Source organism: Ovis canadensis, chromosome 23 (assembly GCF_042477335.2).
Source record: "Ovis canadensis isolate MfBH-ARS-UI-01 breed Bighorn chromosome 23, ARS-UI_OviCan_v2, whole genome shotgun sequence".
In the NCBI taxonomy this organism is placed as follows: Eukaryota; Metazoa; Chordata; class Mammalia; order Artiodactyla; family Bovidae; genus Ovis; species Ovis canadensis.
This window is the reverse complement of record NC_091267.1, coordinates 54,668,975-54,696,462: the sequence shown is the minus strand read 5'-3', so window position 1 is coordinate 54,696,462 and position 27,488 is coordinate 54,668,975. Positions and strand designations below refer to the sequence as shown.

At 45.1% G+C, this 27,488-nt stretch overlaps 1 protein-coding gene across 4 annotated transcripts in view; it reads right to left on the bottom strand.

Annotated features, from left to right (window-relative positions):
* Positions 1-27,488, bottom strand: part of PTPRM (protein tyrosine phosphatase receptor type M) — a 657,213-nt gene that overhangs the window by 31,805 nt on the left and 597,920 nt on the right. For 2 of the 4 annotated variants that reach the window (XM_069568623.1, XM_069568624.1), the window contains 3 exons: positions 12,884-12,981; positions 1,438-1,554; positions 714-764 (listed from right to left, as the gene is read on the bottom strand). In XM_069568623.1, coding sequence (XP_069424724.1) covers positions 714-764; positions 1,438-1,554; positions 12,884-12,981 — 266 coding nt within the window. The remainder of the gene's footprint in view (positions 1-713; positions 765-1,437; positions 1,555-12,883; positions 12,982-27,488) is intronic. The other 2 variants (XM_069568625.1, XM_069568626.1) reach the window with 1 other exon arrangement.

Here is a 27,488-nt window from a genome sequence, read left to right as displayed (position 1 = left end):
TTTTTTTTTAAGAAAAAAATATTCGGGGTCTTTTATCACTATCTGTTTTAATACAATTATTCATGAGTGCTCTTGCCAAGAGCCATACAAAAATCCTCCATATGCTTTTCTTTTTTTCCTTCCTGATTCTGCCTAAAAAGGAAAAAAAAAAAAAAACTGACATCAAAGTGTGAGGTTCAGAACTTAAAGAATTGAGTCAACCAGAACTCCACATTCTTTGAAGTCTTCAAGCCTCCTGTCTGCTTATTAAAAAAGACAGGCTAAGGGAAAAAAATGTTAAATAGTATGAGAAACAGATTAAAATAAACGAAAGTCTCTTCAGCCTTGTGATTCTATGACAAATAGGGTTTTGAAAGTCAGGAGAGGTGTTCAAAACATCGGGGTAAATGAGCCAGGAAGCAAACGCTGCCATTTCTTCATTTCCCACAACTGGTCTTGTTAGTCTGGAGACTGCATTGAGATGCAGGGGGAATAAGGGCTGGAACCAACTGCCCAGAGGTTCACTTACAACCCTGGGGTCTCTAAGGGAACCCACCACTGGGAAACTTGTGCCAGCATCGCTAAGCGCAGTGTAGGGCTCAGCTGCAGAGAATCAGCTCTGGACAGAAGTCTGGGGACTCCAGAGACAACGCCAGGGGTCCCCTTCTTGGAGGACAGCAAGGCAGAGAACTCGCCGGACACATCATCTCCACTCCCCGCCCCCCGCAGCCTACCTGTGACACTTCTCGGGACGGACTGCAGTGTGCTTCTCCTCCGGGCCCTCCCTATGTCGGCAGAAAGAGGGGGGTAAGGAGATTCCCTGTTATGCTCAGAGCAGCAGCCCCATCCATGCGCATGGGATGAGCATTTGGGACGCCGCGCCCGCAGGGACCGAGGGCTGAAACCAGCATGGGAGTGAGTGAATGGAGAAGCTGGTTCATGCAGAAGCGTCCTGCGTCTACTTATGTATGTTTCCAGGTAGACGCTTCCACCTGGAAAGTCCATCATCTGCATGAAACCACAGGCTGAGAAAGGCTTGAGGACGTGAAGGGCATCCAGGAGGAGTTAGAACCCGTGTCTCCACACTGATGCTAACTCAGTACCGGGGAACCCACATGGACATACAGCATGAAGGACATTTATCAACTGCCTCTGAACAAGGACAGAGAGACGGGCTGAACAATACTAACCAGGTTGAAAAGAAAAAGGAAGTGGACAGCTAGGTGTATCTTTTGGATTAGCAGCAAAATACATATTCCTATGAAATGGGAATGATTTGCTTCAAAGATGGCAGTGAGGTGCTGCAGGACCAGAGGGTAGGGTGCAGTCCTGAGTCATCACTGGCTACAGACTACCTGCGTTCAGGTGAGACCACGGATGAATTATCCCGGATAAGTTAATGAGGCTGGTATCACTAATGTCTGACTGTAGCTTTTCAAAAATAGTGTGAAAGCTTACCTTTTCAACAGCAAATGTTCTTATCACGTATTCTGCCAGTAGCTCTGTTTCTATTAGGGTAACTTTAATGTCTTTATAGATCTCCGTGTCATCTGGCCAGTATTTGCAGCATTTGACCTTTAGAAAACACAAAGGAAATGAGGCTAAAGTGGGGTTTTTTTTTTTTTTTTTTTTTGGAGTTCTCTAAATGATGGGTCACAGTATAATTTATAGGATACAATTTGTGCACAAAATCAGAAATATAGCTTAACTTTTTTCTTTTTAGGTCACCTGTATATTTTTTTCTCTCCCCAGAATAAAACACAGTTTGAGTCATGGGAGGAATAAAACCTAGGAAAATGGTCTAAAGTTAACAGATTGTATTTATACTACAAATATCCCAGTTACAGTAACCATTCATTTCTTGTCTATTTCTACTCAGGAGTGGCCTGGAAAAATAAACTACAAAAGGTGGCTTGCAATATTTTAGCTCCTCTGAACTTTAAATTTCTTCTAGTTTCAGAAATTGATGGAACATTTTGGAGGAGGACCGAGCAGGAAATTGGAGCCAAAAGTCAAGATTAGAGATTTTTTTTTTTTTCTGAAGAAGGCAATAGCTATGTGTTTTTCTCAAGTTACAATTACAGATTCATTTTTTTGTCTAAGTAAATTCAGTGTACAAAACCTGGTGAACTCTCCGTGTTAATGATTTCTTCAGTCACCCTAGCACAAAACCTGGAGATCCTTCTCCAAAACCCAACCAAGTGCCAAGTCGAGCAAGCAGTTGAAACAGCTTTCAAATATGTTTTCCGGCTTTTTATTCCCTCTGCCACCATCTTCCTTAAGGCTCTGCTAACTTCCTGTGTGGACATCCCTTCTTAAGAAGCTGCAAAAACCCTTCCAAGTGTGGTCCCCCTGGCACTGACTTGCTCTGCTCAGTAAACTTCTATTTCCCATGACTGCCCATGAAATTAAAGGGAAATTAACTTTGGCCTGGCACATAGAGGTCTTTTTTGTACTTGGCTGCAACTAGACTAGCATCTTCATCCTTATATTTTTATTACCCTTCTTTCGACCACATGTATTTTATGTTCAGAGACAAGTGGTCTGCCTGATTCCCCAGCAGACTTCACGGTTCAGACTCCTACTCAGGCCCCTCCCAGTCACACAATTTGTCCAGCTGAACATTTCATCTGTTCTTTGCAGAGCATTTCAAGTGCCACACCCCCAAAGTCTTTCCTCCATGGATGTGAGCTCTCTGTTGACGGTCTGATAGGATGTGCCAGTTCTTTTGCGATGACACCAGGTGATGGCCTGCTTATTACCTGCAGGCAAGCAGAGGGCTTTCTATTGCTTATTTCTGCCCCTGGGGTCCAGAAGAGTGGTCATTAGGAGAAAGGAAGCCTCCTTCCAAAGAGATGCTTGTGGGCAGCCTTCTTTGAGCAGAGGCACCTGGCTGGGCGGGCCCAGAAGCAGCGGCCGAGCCATTCTGCATCCCGCCCTCCCATCTCATCTCCCCAAATATCCTGAAATGGCTTGTCACATCTGTTTCCAGCCTACTCAAAAGCTTTCTAAATTGGGTTCACTTTAGTATCTTTTTAACTGCTTGGACTTGTGTCAAGAGGAAAGTATGTTTTCTTCTGGATGCAGGCTCTCCAGTCAGAGGAGTCCGGGCTTGAGTTGCCTCCTGGCCTCTATGTTCTGCGGACATGGATGTTTAGACCAGTGGTTACCGGGTGTCTGTTGGAGCCCAGGCATGGCAGAACCAGACGCTCCTCTCTTCTGACCATGCTGCCCCGCTGCAGCCCAGTGCTCCCCACACGGCCTCACCACCTAAGGCACCAGACGGTCTTCAGCCCAGAATGGCAGTTACCCGGCGTCCCAGTGCCGCTTCCATCCAGCCATCACTTGGGCACCCCATGGCCGAGGTTGCTGCCTGCCTGTCATTGTGGAGGGTGGCGGGGGTGCATGATGGGCTCCTCCCTCCAACGGGGCATGGTTGCTGGCTTTAAAATTCACAAATGTGAAACAGTACAGGAAGCAGAATAACTCTTGGATTTCTAACTGCCTTCACAAAGGGTCATTTTTAGCCAGCAGCCCAAATGATCCCATGTACAATAAAGTCAGACCCCCGGACACTCGGGCTGCTCCAGGTTGGCCACACATTACTGTGACCGTCACGGCGTCTTTGGAAGAGGGCATGGCAACCCAGTCCAGTATTCTTGCTTGGGGAATCCCAAGGACAGAGGAGACTGGCGGGGTTGCAAAGAGTTGGGCGTGACTGAGCACGCTTGCATACATGCAGGAATTAGGAAAGGGTCCTGTGAGGTGGGGGTGGGGAGAGCTTCACACCCAGTAGAGCTGAGAGGAACCACAGAGACAGTTTCCAAACACTCCTCTTCCAGAGTATCACGCCTGTCAGACCCAGCTCTTCCTGCCTGGACTCTGCTTTGAGACCCTGGGTTCTCATGACCGTGACCTCATCAGTGGCCAGCTCGAGGGGAGAGCCAGCAGGGGCCAGGGCTGGCCTACCCACCCCCCACTTCCTTCTCGCCCTGGCTCGTGTCCTGAAAGGAGGGAACGAGAGGCCAGCCCAGGAACTGAGAGGGACTCACTCCAGAGATGAGTGGATGGTGGCTGGGAGAGGCTGTGGACAGGTCCCAAGAGCAGAGCTCTTTGGAAGAGAAGCTCACGGTCAATTATGCTGTCTTCAGTCTCTCCAGGCCCGGCTTCAGGGACAGATACCAAACAGACAGCCCTGAAATGACTTTAGCTGCCTTGTCTCTTGGGGAGGGAGGGGGTGGGAGGGGGTAGGAGAGGAAGAGGCAGGAAGAAAAGACACTTCCGATGGCAGCATCCTCCATCCGTATCCCTGATCACAAGTGGCTCCGTTTCGTGGATGCTCCTGTATCATCAGCTCTTCGGGCGGCAGGATGGAGGCTGGGGCAGACTGTGAAGGTCTGTTTCTGTGCTCTGTGCTGGGCCAAGGACTCATTTTGCTAAAAAGCCTGTGATCATGGAGGATGAAGTCAGCCCTTCACTATGGCCACCACTGCCCCATCAAACAGATACAACCATCGAGGAGGCGGCAGGCAGGAAAAAACACAAAGGTGCTGGTACAAGTTTTGATCCATTAAGGGGTTTTCGGCAGACTCTTTCTAAAAAGATATCCAGAGAGAGTGACCACAGTTCTATGCACAGCTGTGTCAGGGGTCGGCAGGGCGTGGCTTTGCTGGGGACGCTGTTGGCAAGAGTGGAGACGTTGCAGGGAAGCACAGTGAGTGAAGAGCCCTGCTTAAGAGCCGCCTGCCAGTGAAGCTTCCAAGACAACAGGTCTATGGTGTGCAGGATTTTTTGTCTTCCACAGAGATCTCGCAGCAGTGAGAACATTCACTCAGTTAAATATCCAGATTTCTCTGGCCCTTGTGTGATGAAGTCAGATGGAGGTGCACTGGCATTTTTCTTGCTGACTTGTGGGTGCTGCAGCCGATGATGTGTACCCCTGAGCCTTGGGTTTCTCATGCACAAAATGGGACTATGGCATTGTTTTCAGGGAGACTGTGGAGAGTAAGGGAGACAGTCTGTATAAAACAGTACCTGGCCTGTCCCAGGTTCCCAGCTCCTCCCTCCGACACCTGCCACATTCGGCCCTGCCCTCTCCTTTGGGCAGCACGTCTGAAGCCTGCTCTAACGGCTGGAGGTCTGGATGGTGTGATCTGGGGGAATCACTTCATGGCACCAGCAAGTCCCTCTTCAGGCTCCTGCCTCAACCTCCTCCTGCAGGGCTTCTGGTTTTCTCTCTGGTCTTCCATTAGCATCTCTCAATGAATGGATATACAATACTTAGAATACATACAATGTCACATCTCTATCCGTAACATTTCTTTTCATCTGCTGTAAAGAAACTTGTGGCCCGATGCCTCCTGTGGAATGCCAAGTGTCATCTTGCAGACCTCCCTAGTAAATGTCCTGTTCCTTTTCTCTCCTACCTAACTAGATGACAAACCATCAGCACTTTGAAGAAACACATATACCCAGGCTGCTTGTTCCTCACCTTGTTCAACAGATTGTACTTGACTTTTAGCCATTCTTGAAATTTAAATCATTCTGCAGAAGGATGGAGACTTGCTGCCACCAAGGACAATGATTAGCATGTGTCCCTCTCTTGGGGCCTCCATTCTTCAGTTGTAAAATGGGATAGTGCAGACCTTTCCTGTTTTCCTAGTTTTATGTTAAAGTTACAGAGGAAGGCAAGGCTTGAATCAGCTACATTGATATGATGGTTGATGGTGGATCAAAATGCAGAGGAATACTTACTTAATGAGTATAAGCTCATCCAAGGTTAAGGTTATCTTTACTCAGGTCACAAAATGTCAATCTTAAATACCCAATTCATTAAAAAAAAAAAAAGATTGATGAAAGGCAATCATGAGAGTTCAAGACAGAAAAATTTCAGTAATGCCTACAAAAATAATTTCTCTTCCCTTTCACGTACGAACTGGATGTCTTGGAACAACTTAAGAGATTCTGTAAAAAAAATTATTATTTTGTACTGCTACATATTACCTATGTTATTATTATTTTTTTAACTATTAAACTATTTCCACATGTTATTAAGGGGAAAATCTTTCCTCTCTCTTACTTCTTCCATTGGTCTTGGATCTGGGGGGGGGGTTTGTAGAAAAGCAAGTGTTCTTTGTATTAAGGCTCCAGGTGCATTTGGAACCTTAATACATCTTCCTTGTAGGTGAAGAAGGGAAAGTGTTAGTCGCTCAGTCATGTCCGACTCTTTGTGACTCCATGGACTATAGCCCGACAGGCTCCTCTGTCTATGGGATTCTCCAGGCAAGAATACTGGGATGGGTAGCCATTCCCTTCTCCAGGGGATCTTCCCAACCCAGGGATCAACCCTGGCTCTCCTGCATTGGCAGGTGGATTCTTTACCATCTGAGCCACCAGGGACGCCCATCTTGTATGTGAATTAGAGCTCATTCTGACATCCAGTGTTCATCTTTAACTTTTTTCTTTTGTTACTCTTTTAGTGACAAACGTGAAAGGAATTACAAGACAATCTCTTTGGGAAGATGATAATCTTTACAGCATCCATCAGTTCCCTGGCATCCCTTATATATTGATGAGGGTGAGCATCTCTGGTTCCTGCTTCTCTTGGCTCCAAGACCCTTTACCACCTGTTATCAGAACTATTCAGGGCAGCTCAACAATCATCTTCCTACATGACTCCAAGACCTCATTTGGATTTTTAATAAACAGTTACATCCTAATGAAGTCTTCATCAAACTGACTAAATATGTTTAGAAGTCATTAGCTTAAATTGCCAGTGCAAAAAAGAACCTCCTTTGGGAGAGCCCCAGACTGGGTTCCCAGACTTTTGGCAGATGAATTAGTACAACAACACAGCGGAGTCGGTGGGAGTTCCTGGGAACCAGACGTTGGATAAAGAGCTCAGGGTCCCTCCGGTGGGTTCATTAAAGAGGGAAAACAACCACAACACACCCGACGCAATTTACATGCCAGGTGTGCGGCTGTCGGCAGGTGCCAAGGAAACTGACAAGGGTCCCTTCCCACAACACATGGGCTGCGGGGGATGCGCTGGGGCGACCAGGAAGCCTTAGATAATGACGGGTCCTGGCAGGTGTATGGGGGGAGCCCTGCAGGAGGGAAGTGTGGTTTCTGAGTCCTCTACACAGGTGCTGGGACTGGAGGCCTCCCAGAGGCTCCAACAGGGGCAATTACAGCGGCCTAATGCAGGGCGCTTCGGGGCAGAGATCCGGGGAAAGCTGCCGGGCTCTGACTTAATGAATCAAGCCTGTGTAAACAAACAGCGTTGGCCTGGCTCATGCCTGATTCATGAAGCACCCGCTGTGTGCAGTCAACATGGTAAGCAGCTAGTTGCTGCCCTTAAAAACCATGTCATTTTCATTTATTCAGTGGTTTGTCATCGCTGTTTCCAAGCGTGGAACGTGGACATGTCGTCTCTTGACAAATGTGCAGGATGAACAATGGGAAATGGCCTGGAATGAGGTCTGACCTTTTCCCGGAGGGCATGTGACCTCTTGTCAACACCCCCAGATCACACCAGACATTTCAAGGACAGACGCCATGAAGCACATCACTAATTGAATTCAGGCCAGTCCACGGGGCTGATGGTGGCAGGGGAAGACTCTTAGAGCTTACCACGTCCCTGCAAACTGGGTGAGGATCTGGAAGGATTTTTTTTTTTTAAATAAGCTTACCAGACCTAAAATTCCTGAGTTTCTATGAGGCTGTGGGCTTCCATTTAAGGCTGAACTTGAACCCTGGCCCCTGATCTCCCCTTCAGCTGCACACTATTAGCTGAAGTGTCCACGGCTATTTGTCAGAAAGAATTGTTTCCATCAAAAATATCAACAGGGGCCACCCTGTATGGGACAAGTCCTGATAGAAGGAACAGAGGCCACCTATTTATTCCAAGGCAGGCAACTCAAGAGTGAAGCCTGCATCCCACTAAAAGGTGCCACATCCAACAGACAGTGGGCTCTAATGTCTGAGGCTTTTTCACTGGAATCATTTCATAGCACAGTCTTCCTTTGACCTGTTAGCCAATGCTGTCCCGATTTTTCCTTAAAGAAAGAGGGTTTATCATATAAGAACAGCTCATGTCTAGTCACTGGGTCCTGAGACAGCATGAAATTTCAATTAAGCAAAAAATATGTGCATGCCTTTATTTTTAAAAAATCCAGTAGTAGTTGTTATTTTTAATAATTACTTACTTTTCAAAATAATTTATGTTGGGATTATTTTAAGTGAAGTCAAGTGAAGTTGCTCAGTCGTGTTCAACTCTTTGCGACCCCATGGACTGTAGCCTACTATACTCCTCTGTCCAAGGGATTTTCCTGGCAAGAGTACTGGAGTGTGTTGCCATTTCCTTCTCCAGAGGATTCTAAGTGAGCAAATATGTTGTTGTTCAGTCTCTAAGTCGTGTCTGACTCTTTGTCACCCCAGGGACTGCAGCACACCTGGCTTCCCTGCCCTTCACTAGCTCCTGGAGTTTGCTCAAACTCATGTCCATTGAGTCAGTGATGCTATCCAACCATCTCATCCTCTGTCGCCCTCTTCTCTTCCTGCCTTCAGTCTTTCCCAGCATCAGGGACTCTGCCAATGAGTTGGCTCTTCACATCAGGTGGCCAAAGTATTGGAGCTTCAGTTTCACCATCAGTCCTTCCAGGGATATTGAATATTCAGGGTTGATTTCCTTTAGGATTGATTGGTTTGATCTCCTTGCTATCCAAGGGACTCTCAAGAGTCTTCTTCAACACCACAGTACAAAAGCATCAATTGTTCAGCACTCAGCCTTCTTTATGGTCCAACTCTCACACCTACACATGACTACTGGAAAAACCATAGCTTTGAGTATACGTAAAATCTGGTAAATAACTCAATGAATATTGCTATCGGGAAAGCAAAGCAGAGTGAAGCAGTCTCCATATCTCTTCCTCCTCAACACATGAGGCAGTCAACACGTGTATGTGAGACGAGTGAGGACTCAGAATCAATCATACATTTCAGGGGAAGAAACAGGTAAAACGTTGAGCTTGGCTGTTTCACAGTGAACCTAGTGGATACCAATTGCTCTAGGTGGGGCAAATTCTCCTTCGTTAGCTTTGTTGGGCATTTCCTCAGCTCCAGGAGGGAGAGACCACAAATTTATAATGCTGTCTCCTCCCTGAAAGGAGTTTGCTTTTATGGCAGAGTTGAAAATTTGTTTTTTTCAGTAGCCATTACTGCTTTTATAGCAACCTACTGATTTGGGGGTGAAAAGGTAATTTATTTTTTTTAAAGTATTTATTTACTTGTTTGCTTATTTGGTTGTGCCCAGTCTTAGTTTCAGCATGTAGGATCTTTAGTTGTGGCACATGGGATCTAGTTTCCTGACCGGGGATGGAACTTGGGGCCCTACATTGGGAGTATGGTCTTAGCCACTGGACCACCTGGGAAGTCCCAAGGAAGGTAATTCATAAATGCCATTATAGGTCTCAGTTGTACTGGAGAAAAGGTAAGGGTTATCTTAATACTTATGTTTAGGAAGTCCTCAGAATGGGGTGGGTACTTCTCTAACCACCTGCCATGTAGAGACTCATTTAATCTTTACCAGATCCCTATAAAGCAGGTGGCATGATATCTACACTGCCCAGGTGAGGGGCCGGTGGTGGGGAGCTCAGCGACCTCTTCTAGGCTGGTCACACAAGGAGCTCCCCCCACCCCCTAGGCCAGCTTCCCTGCTCTCAGCATCTCCCGGGAATCCAAAGGCGTAAATGGCTTTTACACTGTTGGCAGTAAACCTGTGCTTTTTCAGTTTTTATACTTTATCTAATAGTCCCGTAGCGTCTCCCCTCTTGTCTCATCACTTTACTAATATCCTTTACAGAAACTTATACGTTTTAATGGTCAATTTTCCCTGTCCTTTTCTTAATGTGATGAGCTTTTGGTCTCTTTGAAACACTCCTAAAACAAAGGACATAAATGTGCCCTCCATATTTCCTTCTAAAGTTTTAAAGCATTTAAAACTTTTGGTTTTATTTGGTATTCAATTTGGGGCTTTTCTTTTAGTCCACATGAATAACCAAACGTGCCAGTTCAATTGATGGAAAAGCTCATGTTTTTCCCACTAATTACACATTTTCCTACAAACGCCTACATCAACATCTGGGCTCTCATTTTTTGATCTGTTGACGTGTTTATTTCTTCCTGATTTGCGGTGTCTATCATTTTCCCTTTTCCTATGTTCTTGTCTGGTTTTGATATCAAGGTTATACTAGCCTCTTAAAACAAAATGGGGAAATAGACTCTCTTTTTCTCTTCTCAGAATAATTTTTACAAGATTTGAGTTACCCATTCCTTGAATATTTAGCAGAATATATCTACAATACAATTGGGAGTAATACTTTCCATGGGTCACTTTTTAACTATAATTCACTTTTTAAATAATTTTTGTCTCTTCAGAATTTCTGTTTCTTTTTGAGTCAGTTTTGGAAAATCAAATTTGTTAAGAAAATTGTTGATTTTATCTAAATTTTCAAATTGATTGTTATTCATATTATCTGTTATGTTAAAAATGTATCATATTCCCACTGCTTGTTATTTCTGATTTCTTTTCTTCTGATCTCCAGATGGTTGTCAATTTCATTAGTACTTCCACAAAACCTTTTTGATCACGGTGATCTCTATTATTGTTTCTTTGATTTTTATTTAATAACGTTCTGCTCTGGCATTACTGTTTTCTTTTTTTAGTTTACTCTGTTCCTCATTTAGCTTCTTGAATTAGATGCTTAATTAGTCTTCTAGTAACAACCCTGAAGAACATATATATACTTTGGGTACCATTTGCTTGGCATCCTACATGCTTACTACATGATGCTTCATGATTCACAGTTCTAAGTATTTTCTGAGTGATGTGAGGGTGTTGTGCTTTGACCCATGAATTAGTGGAAGCGTTTTCTCACCAGAGCCTAAGTGAGGACCCATTTGCCCCTGTCATTTCCCTGTTCTGATGCCCGGCTGGCTTCTCTCTCCTTTGCCCCTCCCCCATTTCCCCCTTGGCCCTTTATCTGAGCATCCACTCTTTGTGAGTTTAGGTTTCATGTGGCCGTCTCAATTCAAATTCTTAGCACTGTACATGTCCAAGGCGTTACCTCCTGTTCTTGGTGGGCTTTAGAACTCAAGATCCAAGCTCATGAGACTAAAGCCCTACTCCATGTGTCAGGACCCACGGGCACCATCACGTCAGCCTCTAGTGGGAGCCTGTTGCCTCCTCCCCCCTTTCTCTAGTCCTTGCTTCTTCACTGTTCTCTAGTAGTTCACTTTTTTAAGAGCTAAGTTAAACATTTTTAACATTTATGTTTACATATACATTTATATTTTATATTAAATACATTGAAACTCATTTACATTTTATCTACAATTTCAGGATGTTTGTTAAGAGGATTTTCTTTGGCTTGTCATCTTTGCTAGAATTTTAACTACCTCCCACTTTTTAAGTCTCTCTTCTTCCTGGTTTGTGCTTCCTGAGACCTTCTGAAAATCCATTTGTAAGAACAGCTTTATTGAAGAAGTGTAACCGATGTACTGAGTTAGCCCAAAAGTTCGTTCGGGTTTCCGTAGGGTGTTAAGGAAAAGCTCGAATGAACTTTTGGGCCAGCCCAATACAGAGAACTTCAGGTGCACAACTGGATAGCTTCTGACATAGTGAATGCCCTTGGTACAATCACTACAACCAAGGTCAGGGGCAATATCCATTACCTCCCGTGGTTTCTTACATGCCTTTGGGCTTTGTGCATGTGTGTGTGTGTGTACTAAGAGCATTTGACATGAGGTCTACCCTCCTAACAAATTAGTGGGTGACGCTGTATTGCTGACTACAAGCAAGCTTTGTACGCAGATCTCTAGAACTTATGCCTCTGGTGTCACTGAGACCTTACACACACTGAACATCAACCCCAGCTTCTCCTCCCCTGATTCCTGGTGCTCACTCCTGTACTTTCTGCTTCTGTGACTTGACTCTTCTCCATCACTCACTCCTATGGGTGGAATAGTCCAGTGCCTGCCCTGTTTAAGTGGCTTACTTCACCTGACCTGACATCCTTCAGATGCAACCGAGTTGTCAATGGCAGGGATTTCTTTTTGAAGGCTGACATAGAATCTTAAGAAACAACCCCTCTATCACTTCTGCCTCTAATATTTCAGTTGGAGGCTAATCTCTAGGCGCAGAGTAATCTCACAATGTCAACATTCCTCCAGCAGAACCATGGAAATGGCCTCACTCTTCAACAGAGCAGCTGCATTCTATATGTCTTCTCGCTTTCAGATTCCCCTTTGGGAGTAATCCTGTTGCATCCTATGACCGAGATCTTAACTACTGAAGAATTTCCTGGTTAAATAAAAATAGCTCATCTGCAGTTACTACAGAGGAAGTAACCCAAGACCTCGGGGGCGGCGTGTGGTCCCCACTTCACAGGTCAGGAGAGGGAGGAAAGGGATGATCTAAGCGAGAGGAGATGCTGGAATTCTAAGCCTGGGATTGACTCCAGGGCTACGGGCTGTTCTCAGGGAGGATTGTCCCCCAGGTGGGGAATGCAGGCCTGCCTCCTGGGGGCTCCCCTTGTGCTCTGACACCCAAGCACCAGCACTCGTGCTTCACTATGTATTTGTGTTGTTGTGTGCTCCATATATCCGGGCAACAACTGCTTTTAAATCTTGAGTGCCTTTGCTGTCTGTTGCTATCGCAACAAATGAAAGCAATTCAGGCTATGTTTACTGATAATTTATAAGCAAGGACAGCAAGCCAGAGGAGGAGCCTAGTGGTTAGCATTTTTGGAAGGACACAACACTGCATCCAGGGCTGGCTCCTGCCCTCCTTCACACAGGTGTCTAAGGAAGGAACAGACGACTGGGAGGCGGAGAGGCCACTTACCCGCCCCACTTCCACCAGGTTGGTCACCATGACGATGCTCGCTGTGTTCTCGTGCCACACCATCCTCCAGAAGTCAGAGATCGTCTCCTGCATCGGCCCTGCAGCAAAACACAGCAGAGACTTGTGTCGTCTCGGGGCGCTTGCACCTGTGGCACTTCCAGGGCTCACAAAGAAATCTCCGGACAGCCGCAGGCAGTCCCCACATCCCCCTAGGCGGACAGAGTTCTCCCTCCTCGTGTTGATGTGGCGGCGGGGGTGGGGGGCACTCTTCCTATAATAGCACCCTTAGAAACACGGAATTTTTCACTCATGGTTTAATTTTCTCATGTCATCCAGCGCATCTGTATTTGAGCCCTTTTTGCCCTTCTTAAATGACTGCTGTGAAAGAAAGTTATTTCTTTACCATTTAGCTATTTATCTCTATAATACTCAAGAGTGTGATTTAAAAAAAAGGGGTATCATCACTCTTCCTGCTAACAACTGGCGATATCCAGGGAAGCAGTCTTCCCTGGATAGAATGAAATGAGCCTCTATAGGAAAGATGGCCTTTACTGGTTTCTAGTATTTTTCTTAATCTGTGCTATCTGTCAAATTAATCCTTTCTAGAATTTTCACCTAACACCTTCCAGCGAGTTTGCAGTTTCGAGCACTTGTACTTCCTGTCACTGACCATGATCTGCTTTCCCAGCTCCTGGGATCTGAGCATTAAGGAGCTCTTTTTATGGACTGGAAAAAAAGAGGGAAAATCTGTGTTACAAAATGCCAGTGGTATAGACACTGTGAAGGCACAGAAAGCTGGAATTTAAACTTTCTTTAAACGCAGATATTTTTAAAAAGACCAAAATTCTATGTTCAAACACGTTTGAGGGTCTCCATGTAATAAATTTTTTTTTGATAAATCTTCATGGTTCCTATTTATTTCAGTGTGTCAGTAATACATAATTAAAAACTAAGGTTAACTAGAATATTAGCCTTTTCTACTAAAATTACAAAGGACTTATCTCTGACCATTCCCAATTTACATGCAATTTTTCTATAGTGTTTATCACTTTTTGAAGCCCACCGTGGATGCTATTTTAATACAATGTTTATATTTTCACATTTGTCAATTTCTTTGCTCCCTTTCAAACAATTTTAGAACTCTTGTCTAGCTCATCTTTTAAATTCTCACAATCACGAAATATATTCTTCAGGAATTTCTTAAGGTTCTGCTGATGGCAAGCTCTCAGAATTATTTGCTGAATACATATTTAGTTTTATTGGGTGCGTATTTCTACAGTGACGTTTATTCTGTGGTTTCCATTTTAACAGCGTAAGTCCGTATATGACCGGCAGACACGTGGGGAAAGGAGAGGAAGACGCCTTCAAAGGTGGACGGGCTGGACAGCTGTGCTATTGGTTCTGGACGTTGTAGATTCCCGGGTTTGGAGTGTGAATATGTGAGTTTGGGATCTGCCTCTGGCTTTGAACTGAGTCACGAAAAAAGACAAACAACCCAATTTACCAAAGAAAATGGGCAGTGCACTTGAACAGACATTTCTCTAATGCCCAACATCATTAGTTGTTAGGCAAATGCAAACCACAGCCACAGTAAGATACCATCTCATACCCCCTGGGATGGTTATAATTAGAGAAAAAAGCCAGAAAATAACACTGTGACCTTAGTATCTGCATGTCTCTTTATCTACATACTGATTTCAGGAACATGGCTGAGGGTTATTTTGCAAATCTGTGGAATGAGCGCTGACTCAGGCATTTTATATACAGTCACATGTTAGAACAAAAACCAGGTGCAAAAAAACCCCCAAAACAACAACAACCCAAGGTGCATTTACATTAAAATAGTATGAGGAATGGAGAGGATAAATTGGAGTTATAGTTAAAGCAATTTGAGCTGTAAGTTGATCAATTTTTATACGTATTTGAAGTTTTCTATGTCAAGATTAAAAAAAAAATCTCACCAAGAGATATATTATCATTGACTGTAGAATCTGGTCAGTGAAAACAGAAATATTTCTCCACAAATTATTTTGCAGAAATCAGTAGGTTAAGCCATAGGTTAGGAAGAAGAACTTCTAATCTTCGTTTGCCTTACAAAATGAACATTAAGGAAATTAAAGCTTCTAAAGCCCAGGGCCATAAAAGAACTGAAGATGCAAAAAACAACAGAAAAGCCAACAAAGAAACCAAAAAAGGGTGCATTTAAAGCTATTTATTGATGGTTACTTGCTGGCTGAGCAAAGGGGGCATACCTGGCCCCTTCAGTCACTGCCCGTTTCTCTTGACCAAGTATCAGTTTCTTCTTTTTCTTCTTCCTCACTGTCAAGCTTCCTTCCCTTTTCTCTGAATACAAATGCCTACTGTTCCTCCTGCTGCTGTGACTACACTCTTCCTCTCCTCATGAGAACCCCTCCACCTCCTGAGCCTCTGCGTCGAGTCCCTTTATGGGACCTTGAGCGCTGCCCCCGACAAAGCTTTGCCTGCCGCTTGCCCCGTCCCTTGGCGTGTGCGTGCCATTCTCCTGATGGACGGGCTGAAGATTTCAGTGACTTCAGTCAAGGTTACCGGGGACACAAGTAAACATCGGATCTCATCAATCACTACGCTTCCAGCTCACGGGAGGAGAGGTGTCTCCATTGTGTACTTAACGGCTTGTTACTTATTCACAAGGAAAAAATAACCCGCGTCCATCTTTGTGCAGATGCGACCCTGAAACAAAGGGGTGACACTCTCTGCTTCCACCAGACACACAGGCCTGTGCCACCTGCTCTGAAACTTCCAGAACCAGTTCTGATGACAATGGCTACCGTGGGTGAATCTGGTGCCCCAGCATTGCAGATGCATGTGCTTTCAGAAAGAAATCTTCCTCTCCCCTCAGTGCCCAACAGAGACATTCAAGGCTGGGCAACTTCCCAGGTGCAACTCACTGGCCCTTCCTCGACTCTAGAGCCACGGTGATGACTTATCTCAAGTTCCCCGGGGAGGAGGGAACGTGGCTGTCGTGTTTACTGCTCTATCCTTAGGGTCCATGGAGTACCCAGCACACAGCAGGGCTCATAAATAAATGAATGAATGAGTACTTCTGTATGCATTGCTATAAACCATATTATTTACTATTAAAGTGTTATATTAAGAGTGTGGACTCTTTGTCACCGCACGGACTGTAGCTTTCCAGGCTCCTCTGTCCACGGAATTCTCCAGGCAAGAATACTGGAGTGGATAGCCACACCCTTCTCCAGCGAATCTTCCCCACCCAGGGATCCAACCTGGGTCTCTTGCATTGCAGGTAGACTCTTTACCGTCTAAACCACCTGGGAAGCCCCATATAAATATTAAGTTCTATTAATAGATAATACTTATAGGACTCTCTTTCTTGACATCTTTTGGAGGTTATCTATAGAAGCTTGAAAGAACACTGCGTCTAGTTCTTCCTGATTTATTATAAAGGGGGGCATCTTTTGCAAGGGCTTCTTCAGAGTGAGTGTGAGGGTCCCCCGGTCTCCAGAATGCTGCCGGGCAGTGCTGCAGAAGCTGGTTCCAACCACTGAGCAGCTGGCTCCTTGGAGTCCCCCTGCTCCCAGTGCTTTCCGTCCAATCTCAACTCAATCCATCATTTGGAGCCTGAGTGCAATTCTGGCTTCCACCAACGGTTCTCCACTCTGGCTACATATTACAATCACTGTGCAGCTTTACAAAATTCTGATGACCTAACCCAAGAGTCTCTGGGTTTACTAGCCCGGGAGGGTTGGTCTTGCGGGGAAGGGCCACAGAGATTCAGCATCTAGGCATTTGGCTACGCCTCTGACCTAACTGTCAGGTGGTCTTGTTCAGAGGTGGAATACCCAAGATCTGTGGTTTTTCAATCTACTGAATAGTCTAACCCGCATATAAGTTCTTCGAATCAAGAAGTCCCAATTCTTTCTGATTTAGAAGGAACTTGACTCATAAGAGGGGGATTCTCTGGTGGTTCAGAGAGTAAAGAATCCACCTGCAATGCAGGAAACCTGGGTTTGATCCCTGGGTCAGGAAGATTCCCTGGAGAAGGGAATGGCAACCCACTCCAGTATTCTTGCCTGGAGAATTCCATGGACAGAGGAGCCCGGAAGGCTATGATCCCCGGGGCTGCAAAGAGTCGGACATGACCGAGTGACTAACACTTTCACTTTCACTCATAAGACATCATCTAGGAACATGGCGGTACCATTTCACTGAGGGGCAAAGCAGAAGTCAAGGTGACACAGGTTTTTTACGATGTTTACTTAACTACTTTCGGGGTATCTTTAAAGCACAGGGCGTGATCCATGGAGAGGTCACTGGCGACTGCTCTCGGGGTGGACAAACAGCTAAACTCCTATGACAAGGAATCCAAAACAGAAGGCAAAGGATGCCTTAAACCCTGTCCCTCTGGCATCAACAGCTGGGATGACAACCTCGGAAGGTATCTGGTTTCTGCAGTTGCTGGCTGGGTAGGGGCCCATGATCGGTGTGGCTATGCCTTTACAGACGTTGGTACAATAGGTGGGAAGGTTATTCTCAGCAGCTGTCCTAGGGGGACCAAAGCGTTTGAAACTAAGGTCTCGAAACTTCAATAGCATCAGGCCAGCACTACATCCCGTTTCCCTGATGACCATTGGCACACACAGACCTCTCTTGGCAGAGACGGAGGCATGCAGACAGGTGGTTCTTATACCACCCAGCCCCCAGAGGAGAAGCAACAAGAAGAGGCAGAAAGAACGAGAGCAGAATAAAAACAGTGACAAGCTGCGAGTGAAAGACATCCAAGGATGGCCCTATTGTGTGAGACTATTTCTCTGGCTCATGGGCAGTGAGAGATATTAAAAATGACAATGTCAAGGTCTTGATAGATGACTCTGCCCTCTCCCTTTCACATTCTCATTTCTATGCAGTATGCTTTCTGCGTTAATTAGAGCCAGAGGAAGTCAAGGTCCTTGGAGCTCACAGTGATGCATGAGAGTTTTTGGAAGGGAAGAAAGAGTTCAGATATGCCCCAGTATTCCACTGTAAACAGGATAAAACCTAACTTCTTTTGAGCTCTTCCTATTTCTCAGGTATCCTTTGAGTATCTTACAAGTTATATTATCTCATTAATTTTAAAATCACAGCCCTACTTAATAGGCACTACTATTCCCCCACTTGGGTGGCTCAGCTGGTAAAGAACCTGCCTGCAATGCGGGAGACCAGGGTTCGATCCCTGGGTTGGGAAGATCCCCTGGAGAAGGGAATGGCTACCCATTCCAGTATTCTGGCCTGGAATATTCCATGGACTGTATAGTCCATGGGGTCGCAAAGAGTTGGACGTGACTGAGTGACTTTCACTTCACATTCCCCCACTTTACTGGAAGGACACCGAGGCAGAGAGAAGTTGGCAGAGTTGTCCACGGGGCCGAGCCTGAGATCTGGTCTCACCAGTCACAACACCGCCCAGTGAGCATCCACAGGCATGACAGGTGCACATGTACAAGTCATCACAATCCCGGCAAGAATAAAAAAGAAGGAACCCACCGTCAACCACCTTTTAAACGCATTTTTTTTAATGACATCAATGTTCTCTTAAGAGTCCCATGATCCCACTGCTACAGAATAAAGTCCAAGTTCATGAGCACAGCCCCTCCCAAGTTCAGGTTCATGAGCACTGTCCTCCTTGTCAGCACCAACCTCCCCTATACCCAAGCATTTCTAGAACCCAGCACATCCTGGTTTACTCCCTCCATCCCCCACCATCCCAGCCCAAGCCACGTGCCCCCGAATGACCAGCCCAGCCTCACCCTTGGCCCCCCTCACTCTGTTCTCTCCGTCTCAGCCACAGCTCACCTCTGCAAAGCGTCATTTTCCTGCTTAAAAATCTTCCAAGGGGTTTCCACTGAGTAAATCCCAGATTCCTGAACGAGGCAGACCTGGCCCCCAGTTCTGTGCCTGCACCAGGTTTCCACTCTTGGCTTTGGCTGTTGCAGGTGCCATGTACTTGGAGCCCCCTGCAGGATCCCCCACCAGGACCCCTCTGAGCTTGCTTCACTCATTCACCCCCTTCCCAGCTCCTGGGGGAGATCTGAGTGTGTGACCTGTATCCACAGGTGAGCCTGCTGCATGCCAGGATCCTGGGACAGTGAGGATGCCACAGTGAATGATGGAAACACAGCCCCTGCTTCACAGAAGCTTGAGGCTGTACCGGGTGCAGATAAGGCAAGAACACGCCACGTGTGCCCATAAAAGTGTGGTGTGGTCAGCAACCCTGGACTCCTAACTTTCAACGGAGACGTGCACACCTCTGCAGATACATGGATATTTTCCAGGGGGGATGCAGATAGTTTCCAAAATAGTATTAATAATTTCTATACACTCAGCAGCTTTATGGACTCTGCCTATACTGATCTCTACGAGAAGGAGTCTAGGAACAGGGGTCTTTCTTGAACATGACAAAGCCCTCACTCATCTCAGCTATTACTATGGGGCACTGCCCAGGTGAAGAGACTGAGGGATGGGCGGAAACACTGACTGCAGAAACCCACAATGCTCCTCACCTCTCCTTATGAAACATATCTCTGTGAAGAACAAAGTTTGGTGTTAAAAATGGGATATTTTGGTTCATGCTGAGATGCTCTGAATTCACAACATCCAAAGTGGCAGAGCCTGGGAACATTTGTTCTTTTAACTGCAGCTGGGCTGTTCTGTGGGACCACTGAAGCTTTCCTGGATACAACCCATGGATGAAAGTTTCATGTGTTTTCTTTCAGATTTGGCATGCCTTAATCTGTAAGATGATTAAAGTCTGTTTATTGTAATATCATAAAATATTTATTCTCATTTCATCCATTCTCATTTTACCTTTAGAAAATAATTTACTATTGTCTATCTCCTATTAACGAGTAAACATATAAACTTATGATGAAAATTTTAGATAGCAACTTAAAATGTTGAAAGTGGGTACATAATTTTTTCAAACTTCTTTTAGGGATTCACAAGCAAAACCATTTGAAGACCACTGTCAACCTGAATGTATTTATGCCTGAGTGCATGCATGCTAACTTGCTTTAGTTATGTCTAACTCTTTGTGACCCTGTGGACTGTAGCCCAACAGGCTTCTCCGTCCATGGGATTTTCTAGGCAAGAGTACTGGAGTGGGCTGCCATTGCCTTCCCCCACTAGCACCATCTTTATCACTAGTGCCACCCGGAAGCCTGTATTTATGTCTAGAGTAGTCAAAGTCAGGAGGAAGTTGTATTTCTTCCTGCAATATTGTTTTTCCTGCAGTGCTGAACTGTAGAGTGGATGTGACTTTGCCAGGAGGAATATGGGGGGCAGGCCCTTGGGTGGAACATCCAGTACGGGTGACTCAGTGCCACCTGATGGGGGAGGGGCACACATGGAGCCATCTTCAGAGAGAATGCAAAAATTTTACAAAAATTTTGGGTTCAGATTTCATGAGTAGTAGAAAAACACAACTAGGAAGAAATCTTTTAGATGGAAAGCCTGCCTTCCAGGAAGAACGCAGAGGAGGAAGTGTCTGTTTGTCTCAGGCTGATGTGTGATGAGGTGTCCACAGCCACAAGCAAGAAAGAGGGAGGAAGGGAAGAAGGAAGAAGGGGAAGGAAGAGGGCCCAGAGGAAGGGACCCAGTGGGCTGGAAAGTTGAGCCAAGTATCCAAAGGCCAAGTCCAGAGGAGCCTCTGAGCTCCCCAAAGGTGCAGATGGATGACAGTGTCCAGAAAGGACGGATCTAGCCTATGAACAAAAGCTCCCAGGAAACAGGAAAACACGGACTATGAATAGTAAACAACAGTAAAGAGACATCCGGGCAGAGATGCCTGGAAGCCCAGGGCTCACAGCTTGTGGCTCCCGGCAGTGAGTCCGGGACAAGGTCACGCAGGCTGGGCAGGCGGTCGGGTCCCCTCTGGCTTCCCCAGAGCCACTTGCCAGGCTCCGGGTGCAGAGCAGGGGCTCGGGCCTGATCTGGGTGGGCTCAGGAACTGGTGGGTCATGGACGAGCTGACCTTTGAGTCAGACTGTGGACGACGTGGGCTGTTCTTAGAGGGCAGTTCTGGATAAAACCAAGCAGGAGTCTAGCCCAAGACTGTTGTGGTGTCAGCAAAGAGGCCAAGGGCTCTGGGCGCTGGCCGGGCGTGGCCCGTGTCAGGCTCTGGGGCTTCTGGCTCACTCCATTGGAGGAGAAGACCCTTGATGGTGGGACACCGACATGGAAAACAGGGGCCTAGGATTTATGCATTCATTTTCAAGCTCTTACTCATAAATAAAACTGGCCCTAAATTTCTGATCCATTATTGTTTTCACTGCTGCTGGAGATAATCTAGATAAAGTATTATGAAGTCAGTTACTCAACATTTGGAGCATTACACGTCCCTTCCTTTAATGGCTTCTGAGTAAGTTTTTATTATAAAACTTTACATGCTTTTTCAATATGATGCTTCCATAACACTTACATCTATAATTTTACATTTAGTAGCCTTTCATTTTTGCAGTAGTGAAATGTAAAAGTTAAAATATGCCACCATGCTTTACGGACTGAATCTGGTACGTCGCAAAAGGCACAAGGGCGACACAGAAAATAGTCGGCTTTCGCATTAATAACTAATAAACCTTAACAACACTTATTTGATAGGTGCATTGGCTCTCCTCTGAAGCTAGATAAGGGAAAATCATGGAATTTTTGTGTATAATTTTTGGTTTCAGCTGCAGAAAAAGAAACGCAAAGCTGAGATGGCTGGTTGCATGGGATTTAATCTGTTTATTTTCCTGATTTGTTAACAGCATCCCTGTCCCTCAAATATCATTTAAAAGGAACAATAAAAATCAACTAAAGATTTTGAAGCAATCATTGAGAATTATTCTATGATGGGGAAAACATGAGAATACTTTATGTAATCTAAACTCAAAAATATAACTGGCAGCATTTTCTAAGGGCAACTCTTAAGTGAAACACCCTTCCTGTCCAGAATTATAGAATAAGGATGTTCACCAGTCTACTAGAAATTTTATTTAGTGACCACCAGTCCACTAGAATTTCAATTTGAATGTAGTAAAAAGAAGAGAAATTTGGCATTGGCGCTATTATGAAATATGCCTTGCTAAGAATTAGTGTCAGATGTGATGACTAAATTAATGATGTCAAATAGTGCTTTTCCCTTTCTTTTCCTTCCTCCCTGTTTTCCTTTCTTTTTGTTACTATCTCTCCTATATTTACGTGGCTCTCACACAATAACAAATCCCTTTTTACACAGCCCAAGTCTTTCTTGTTTTAATTTTCTACTTGTTTTCCTTTCTTTTCCTTTTTAAGTTGAAGCATAGTTGATTGGTGAGCAGGAACTTGCTGATCACCCTATTTCTCCTGAATTGGCTCACAAGGTACATGTGCTCCTCTTACATCTGAGAAAACTCGGCATCCACCGTGTGTGCTGCATCCGCCCCTCTGGGACATACCATTCTCCCGGATGGGACACGGCACTCAAACCACGCCCTAAAATTCTTTCAGACTGAAACAAGGAAGTGTGCCAATATGAGCCGTGCAAATATCCGCGGCTTTCTCTAGATAACTAGTCATGGGATGTCGGTTTTCAGGTGCAGCACCAGAACATAAGAAATCCTGATTGGACCCCGAAAGGTCACGTCAGATTACTTATGAGAAAACTGGTATAAACCAAACACTAATGGACAGGCTACATATAAAACCTAAAAGAGCCTGGAAATCTTTGGAGTGTCTGTCATAACCGTTCAATCTCTGGCTCTTCTCTGGTTAATACTCTGACTCTTATCTTATTCACTTATTCAGCTAGAAGTAATTATGAAATATTTAAGAACAACAGAGAATAATATAGTAGGCATTATTTAATATGGGGCTTCTCTGATGGCTCAGAAGGTAAAGAATCTGCCTGCAATGCAGGAGACCTGGGTTCGATTCCTGGGTCTGGAAGATCCCCTGAAGAAGGGAATGCTACCCATTCCAGTATTCTTGCCAGGAGAATTCCATGGGCAGAGGAGCCTGGTAGGCTACAGTCTATGGGGTTGCAGAGTCGGACACAACTGAGCAACTAATACTAGCACACCAGCACGAATAAAGATATGTTAAACAATACCTACTATATTCCAAAGAGATGCCAGGAACTTCATATTTAATTCTAATCATCACCTTACCATTTTTCATCTTTGTGTTGTCTAGTATCTTAGTTCCAATATGAGTTCATCCTATCTTGATTAGTCATTATTATAGTTTCTTTTCTGTTATAATTTTCTAATAGCTTTCATAATTTTTATTGTGGTTTTCCTTAATTTATCTTTATAAGGACAAAGTTCATGCATTTCCATACCACTTTTAACTATGTCTCAAGTCAACAGCAAAAACAGATAAAGAAGCACATTTCTAAAAAAAGTAAACTTAAAATGAGTCATGTATTCTGAATACCTCTTCCTTTCTCTTACCCACTACTTTAAGACCTTGCTGCTAAGTCATTTAAGTCGTGTCCGACCCTGTGCGACCCCAGCGATGGCAGCCCACTAGGCTCTGCCATCCCTGGGATTCTCCAGGCAAGAACACTGGAGTGGGTTGCCATTTCTTTCTCCAATGCATGAAAGTGAAAATTGAAAGTTGTTCAGTCGTGTCTGACTATTTGCAACCCCATAGACTGCAGCCCACCAGGCTCCTCCATCCATGGGACTTTCCAGGCAAGAGTACTGGAGTGGGGTGCCATTGCCCTCTCCAAGTAAGACCTTGAAACAAAAATAAATGAAAATAGTGGCTTTTAGACCAAAGTTTGAAATGATATTTTTAGAAGTTTTCTTTTTTCTTAAACAAAAGCAACATGTGTTAAAATTAATTTGTATGAGACATGTCAAAGGAAAAAATCTACAAGACCATCCTTAAAATAAATTATTTCTGATACACAAATAGTCCTAACCATTTAGATAGAATCAAGTGTTAATAAAATCCTGAATAAAGGCTAAAAAATAAAAAGTCATATTAGAAATAACATTGGTGCTCCCATAGCACATCTGCCATGTGATGATTTAAATCGCTAGCAGGGTTTTGTTAAAACCAACAAACATATTTTTACTTATAAAACACTGACATACTCAAAATTAAGAGATTCTTCACTGTGGTACCAATGTTCTCAATGTTAAGAAAACTTACAACAAAACCTCTGTTAGAAAAGAAAAGCAGAATAAAATTGGTCTCTGTGTTGCTAGAAAATTTGTTTTGGAAACTTGCTAATAAATTACTGGAAAAATTGTTACTATCCCTTTCATTTTCCTCTGTGTGAACAGGGGGGGCTTGGGGGGTGGGGTCAGGGTGGGGTCACCTGCAAGGACTCAAAGCCACAATTACTTTCTAGCATAATGTCTGCATTTTATTATTTGTATGTAAATATTTCATTGGGTTTTTTTTAAAGAACATATTAACCATGATAATGTTATTCTACTCTAAAAAGAACACTAATTTTTAAAATCATTGTACACACATCAATGACGCACTCCATGGTCTTTCTCTTAAGCTAACGTGCAGGGATCAAGGAACCCCCACCTTTCCTGGGCCTCCACTATGTGATGCTGATCCCAGTGGCCTGGAGCAAGAATTCCTCTTCCTCCAGCCCTACTCTATCTCCCAGCTTCCTGGTGCAGATCAGCCACTTTGAGGCATCTGGTCAGCCAAGCAGAAGCTGGAGTCTGCCTTGCCAGCTCCACCCAACACAGGCTGCAGAAACAGGCCTAGAGCACAGGTCTTCCCTCCGTCTTCCTGTAACTCCCTCTCTGCTTCTCCGTCATCTGTTCTCTTTCCCAGATCACTGCTCAGCTCCATTTTCTTCTCTAGTGGTTTCTTGGCTTCCAAAGCTGCTCTCTAAAGCATCCTGTGTGACTCTTAGATCAGAAATTGGTTTGGATGAAGCCTGTTGGAGAGGGACTTGTTCAGTTTGGAATTAAGCTGTTTTCACTTCCCTGTAACCTGACCCTAAGGATGCTTCAGAGAGGCCTGCAGGACCCCACACTGGTGTCCTCTGTTGCAATCAGAAATGGCCAATGTCTGCAAGACTTCAAAAGCCAGAGGGAAATGTGCTTTCTGCAGTGGATGACAGCCTACTGTCTTTGCAACCCACATCTGTTTAAAAGTCAATAACAGTGACGACTGTTTTTGTACTCTGGAGGGGAATGTGGGATGCTGGTGAAAACCTAAGTAGTTCCCTTCGGTACATCCTGGAAGAAGCACGAACAGGTGTAGGATGTATTAGCTTTTATGAAGACGACGTGAGCATACGCTACACTTGGGTTAAAGCCTGGCTGCCTATGTGCTTTGAGAGCTGTGTCTTTGGAATCAGCGGAATGATGACAAGAGTTTCAGCTAATACCTGTGGAGAGACTGGTGGCAGAGCTGGTGTCTGAGCTCCAACGGTGTAACGTCAGTGTCTACTCTCTAACTAACCATTCTGCTCCACCATCTCTGGGAGGGGTAAAAGCCATGTCCTGGTTACTGACATAAAACATGTTTGTATATCAAGTAATCTTAGGGCCAAATGAAATCCATAGACTTCAAAGATTGGATTGTGACCATGTTGCAAAAACAAAGGAATATTTGCAAACAAAAACCAGCAACAGGGTGACTCCTGGCAGGACTAGAATGTTCCAAGGCATTTCTGAAACCCCCTTTGCTTGAGTGAACTGTTGAAGTGAAAGTGAAGTGGAAGTGTGAGTCGCTTAGTCCTGTCTGACTCTTTGCAATCCCATGGACTAGAGCCAGCCAGACTCCTCTGTCCATGGGATTTCCCAGGTAAGAATACTGGAGTGGGTAGCCATTCCCTTCTCCAGAGGATCTTCCTGACCCAGGAGTTGAACACATGTCTCCTGCACTGGCAGGTGGATTCTTTACCACTGAGCCACCTAGGAAGCTCCATCTTTCAAGGGTGGTTGTCAACTATTGTTTTGCCACAGGTTTCACTTTGAACTGAAACTGGATTTTGTTCCTTTTGGACTAAACCCAGCCCTCCTCTAGCACATTCCCAGCAGTTACATAAACATTTCCATCTTGCAGTGGTACCGCTGTGAACAGGATTGCAAGTCTGGGTGTGTGCTCAGTCGTGTCTGAGTCTTTGTGACCCCGTGGAGTGTAGCCTGCCAGGCTCCTCCATCCATGGGATTTTTCCAGGCAAGAATACTGAAGTGGGTTACCATTTCCTACTCCAGGGGATCTTCCAGACCCAGGGATAGAATCTGCGTCTTCCTGCATCTCTTGCGTTGGCAGGCGGGTTCTTTACCACTGTGCCAGCCTGGGAAGACCTACCACTGTGAACAAGGATGCAAAAGCTGCTATTGTTCTTGACATGGAAACTGAAGGATACAGCAGATAAGTCAGATCCGAGTGGCGGCAAAGATGAGGCCTCCAAAGAAGAGCTCGTGGTAGAGGAGAACAGACAGGTGATCGGCAGAGAAGGGCAAGAGCCCACTCTTAGGTACAGAGACGCACTCCTGGGGATCTGATGGTTCCTGATCCCCGTGGCAAGCTGGATGGAAACACTGTTTGAAGAGCTGGGAGGAGGCAGCCGAGAAAGTGTCTGCAGCCTCGGGAGAGAGGAACATGACAGATGCTCACAGCACAAGAGTCTCCTGCAGGCTGAGTCGCAGAACATCCATCAGGCCCGTCTCCAAAGAGAAGCCTCGTGTACTCATTCTGAGTGCTTGTTCACGCTCCAAAGAGGGGCACAGAGAGAAGCAATCAAGGAGAAAAAAAAGAATGGCAGCGTTCAGCGTGGAGGGGCTGGGTGACCCAAAGGACCCGCCTGCCTTCTGTCAAGAAGAAGCAAGACAAAGGGAAAAACTTCCCTGCACATGCTTCAGGGGCCACTGTCAGAGACATAAAGGCTTTCCTTAGTCACTCTCTTCTTTAATTAAGCTCTTCTCAGTGCACAAGTGGGATCCACTTTTATTTGAGACAAAAGAGAATAAATCTGATAAATGAACAAAATAGAGGTAAGTTGACTCCCCAGACAGAGCAGAGTGAAGGCAGTCTTGAGTTTTCAATGGTATCGGGAAGTTTCCAGAAGCATCCTTTTGAGTGAGAAGGCAAGAAAGGGAGCTTGCAATGGCTCCTCAAGTCTGCTGCCTTGAGAGACTCATCCAAGACCACCTTGATGGGCAATAAAGGATCCTGGTCCTGAGACTCAGGAAGAGTGATTCTTGGGCTGAATCAGGGCTCACTTCTCCACCAGCTCAATGGTTTCGGGCTGGGAGAGAGAAACAGCTGAAGTCCTGCCCAAATCTGACACTGCAGCAAACTCACAGGTTGGTAACAGCTGGCTGCCACGCTGTCTAATTCCTGAGTCATGCTCTGTCCCCAACTCTACACTTGGCAGGCCCTTGACAGACGCACAGAAATATTGGTTCAGTTTTCAATGGACTACGCCTGAAAGCAACAGCTTGGCTCTGCAAAAGTGGGTGAAGGTGGGGGAATGCCAGTCCTTGGAGAAAAACACCTTGGCACTAGTCACTGCTCCATTCTTTCAGAGCTGAACCTGGGAGAATGATGAGACCTTCTATTTCTTCCTCACTGTTGACTGAGGCACCTTAGGAGGCCAGAAACCCAGGATGTTCCT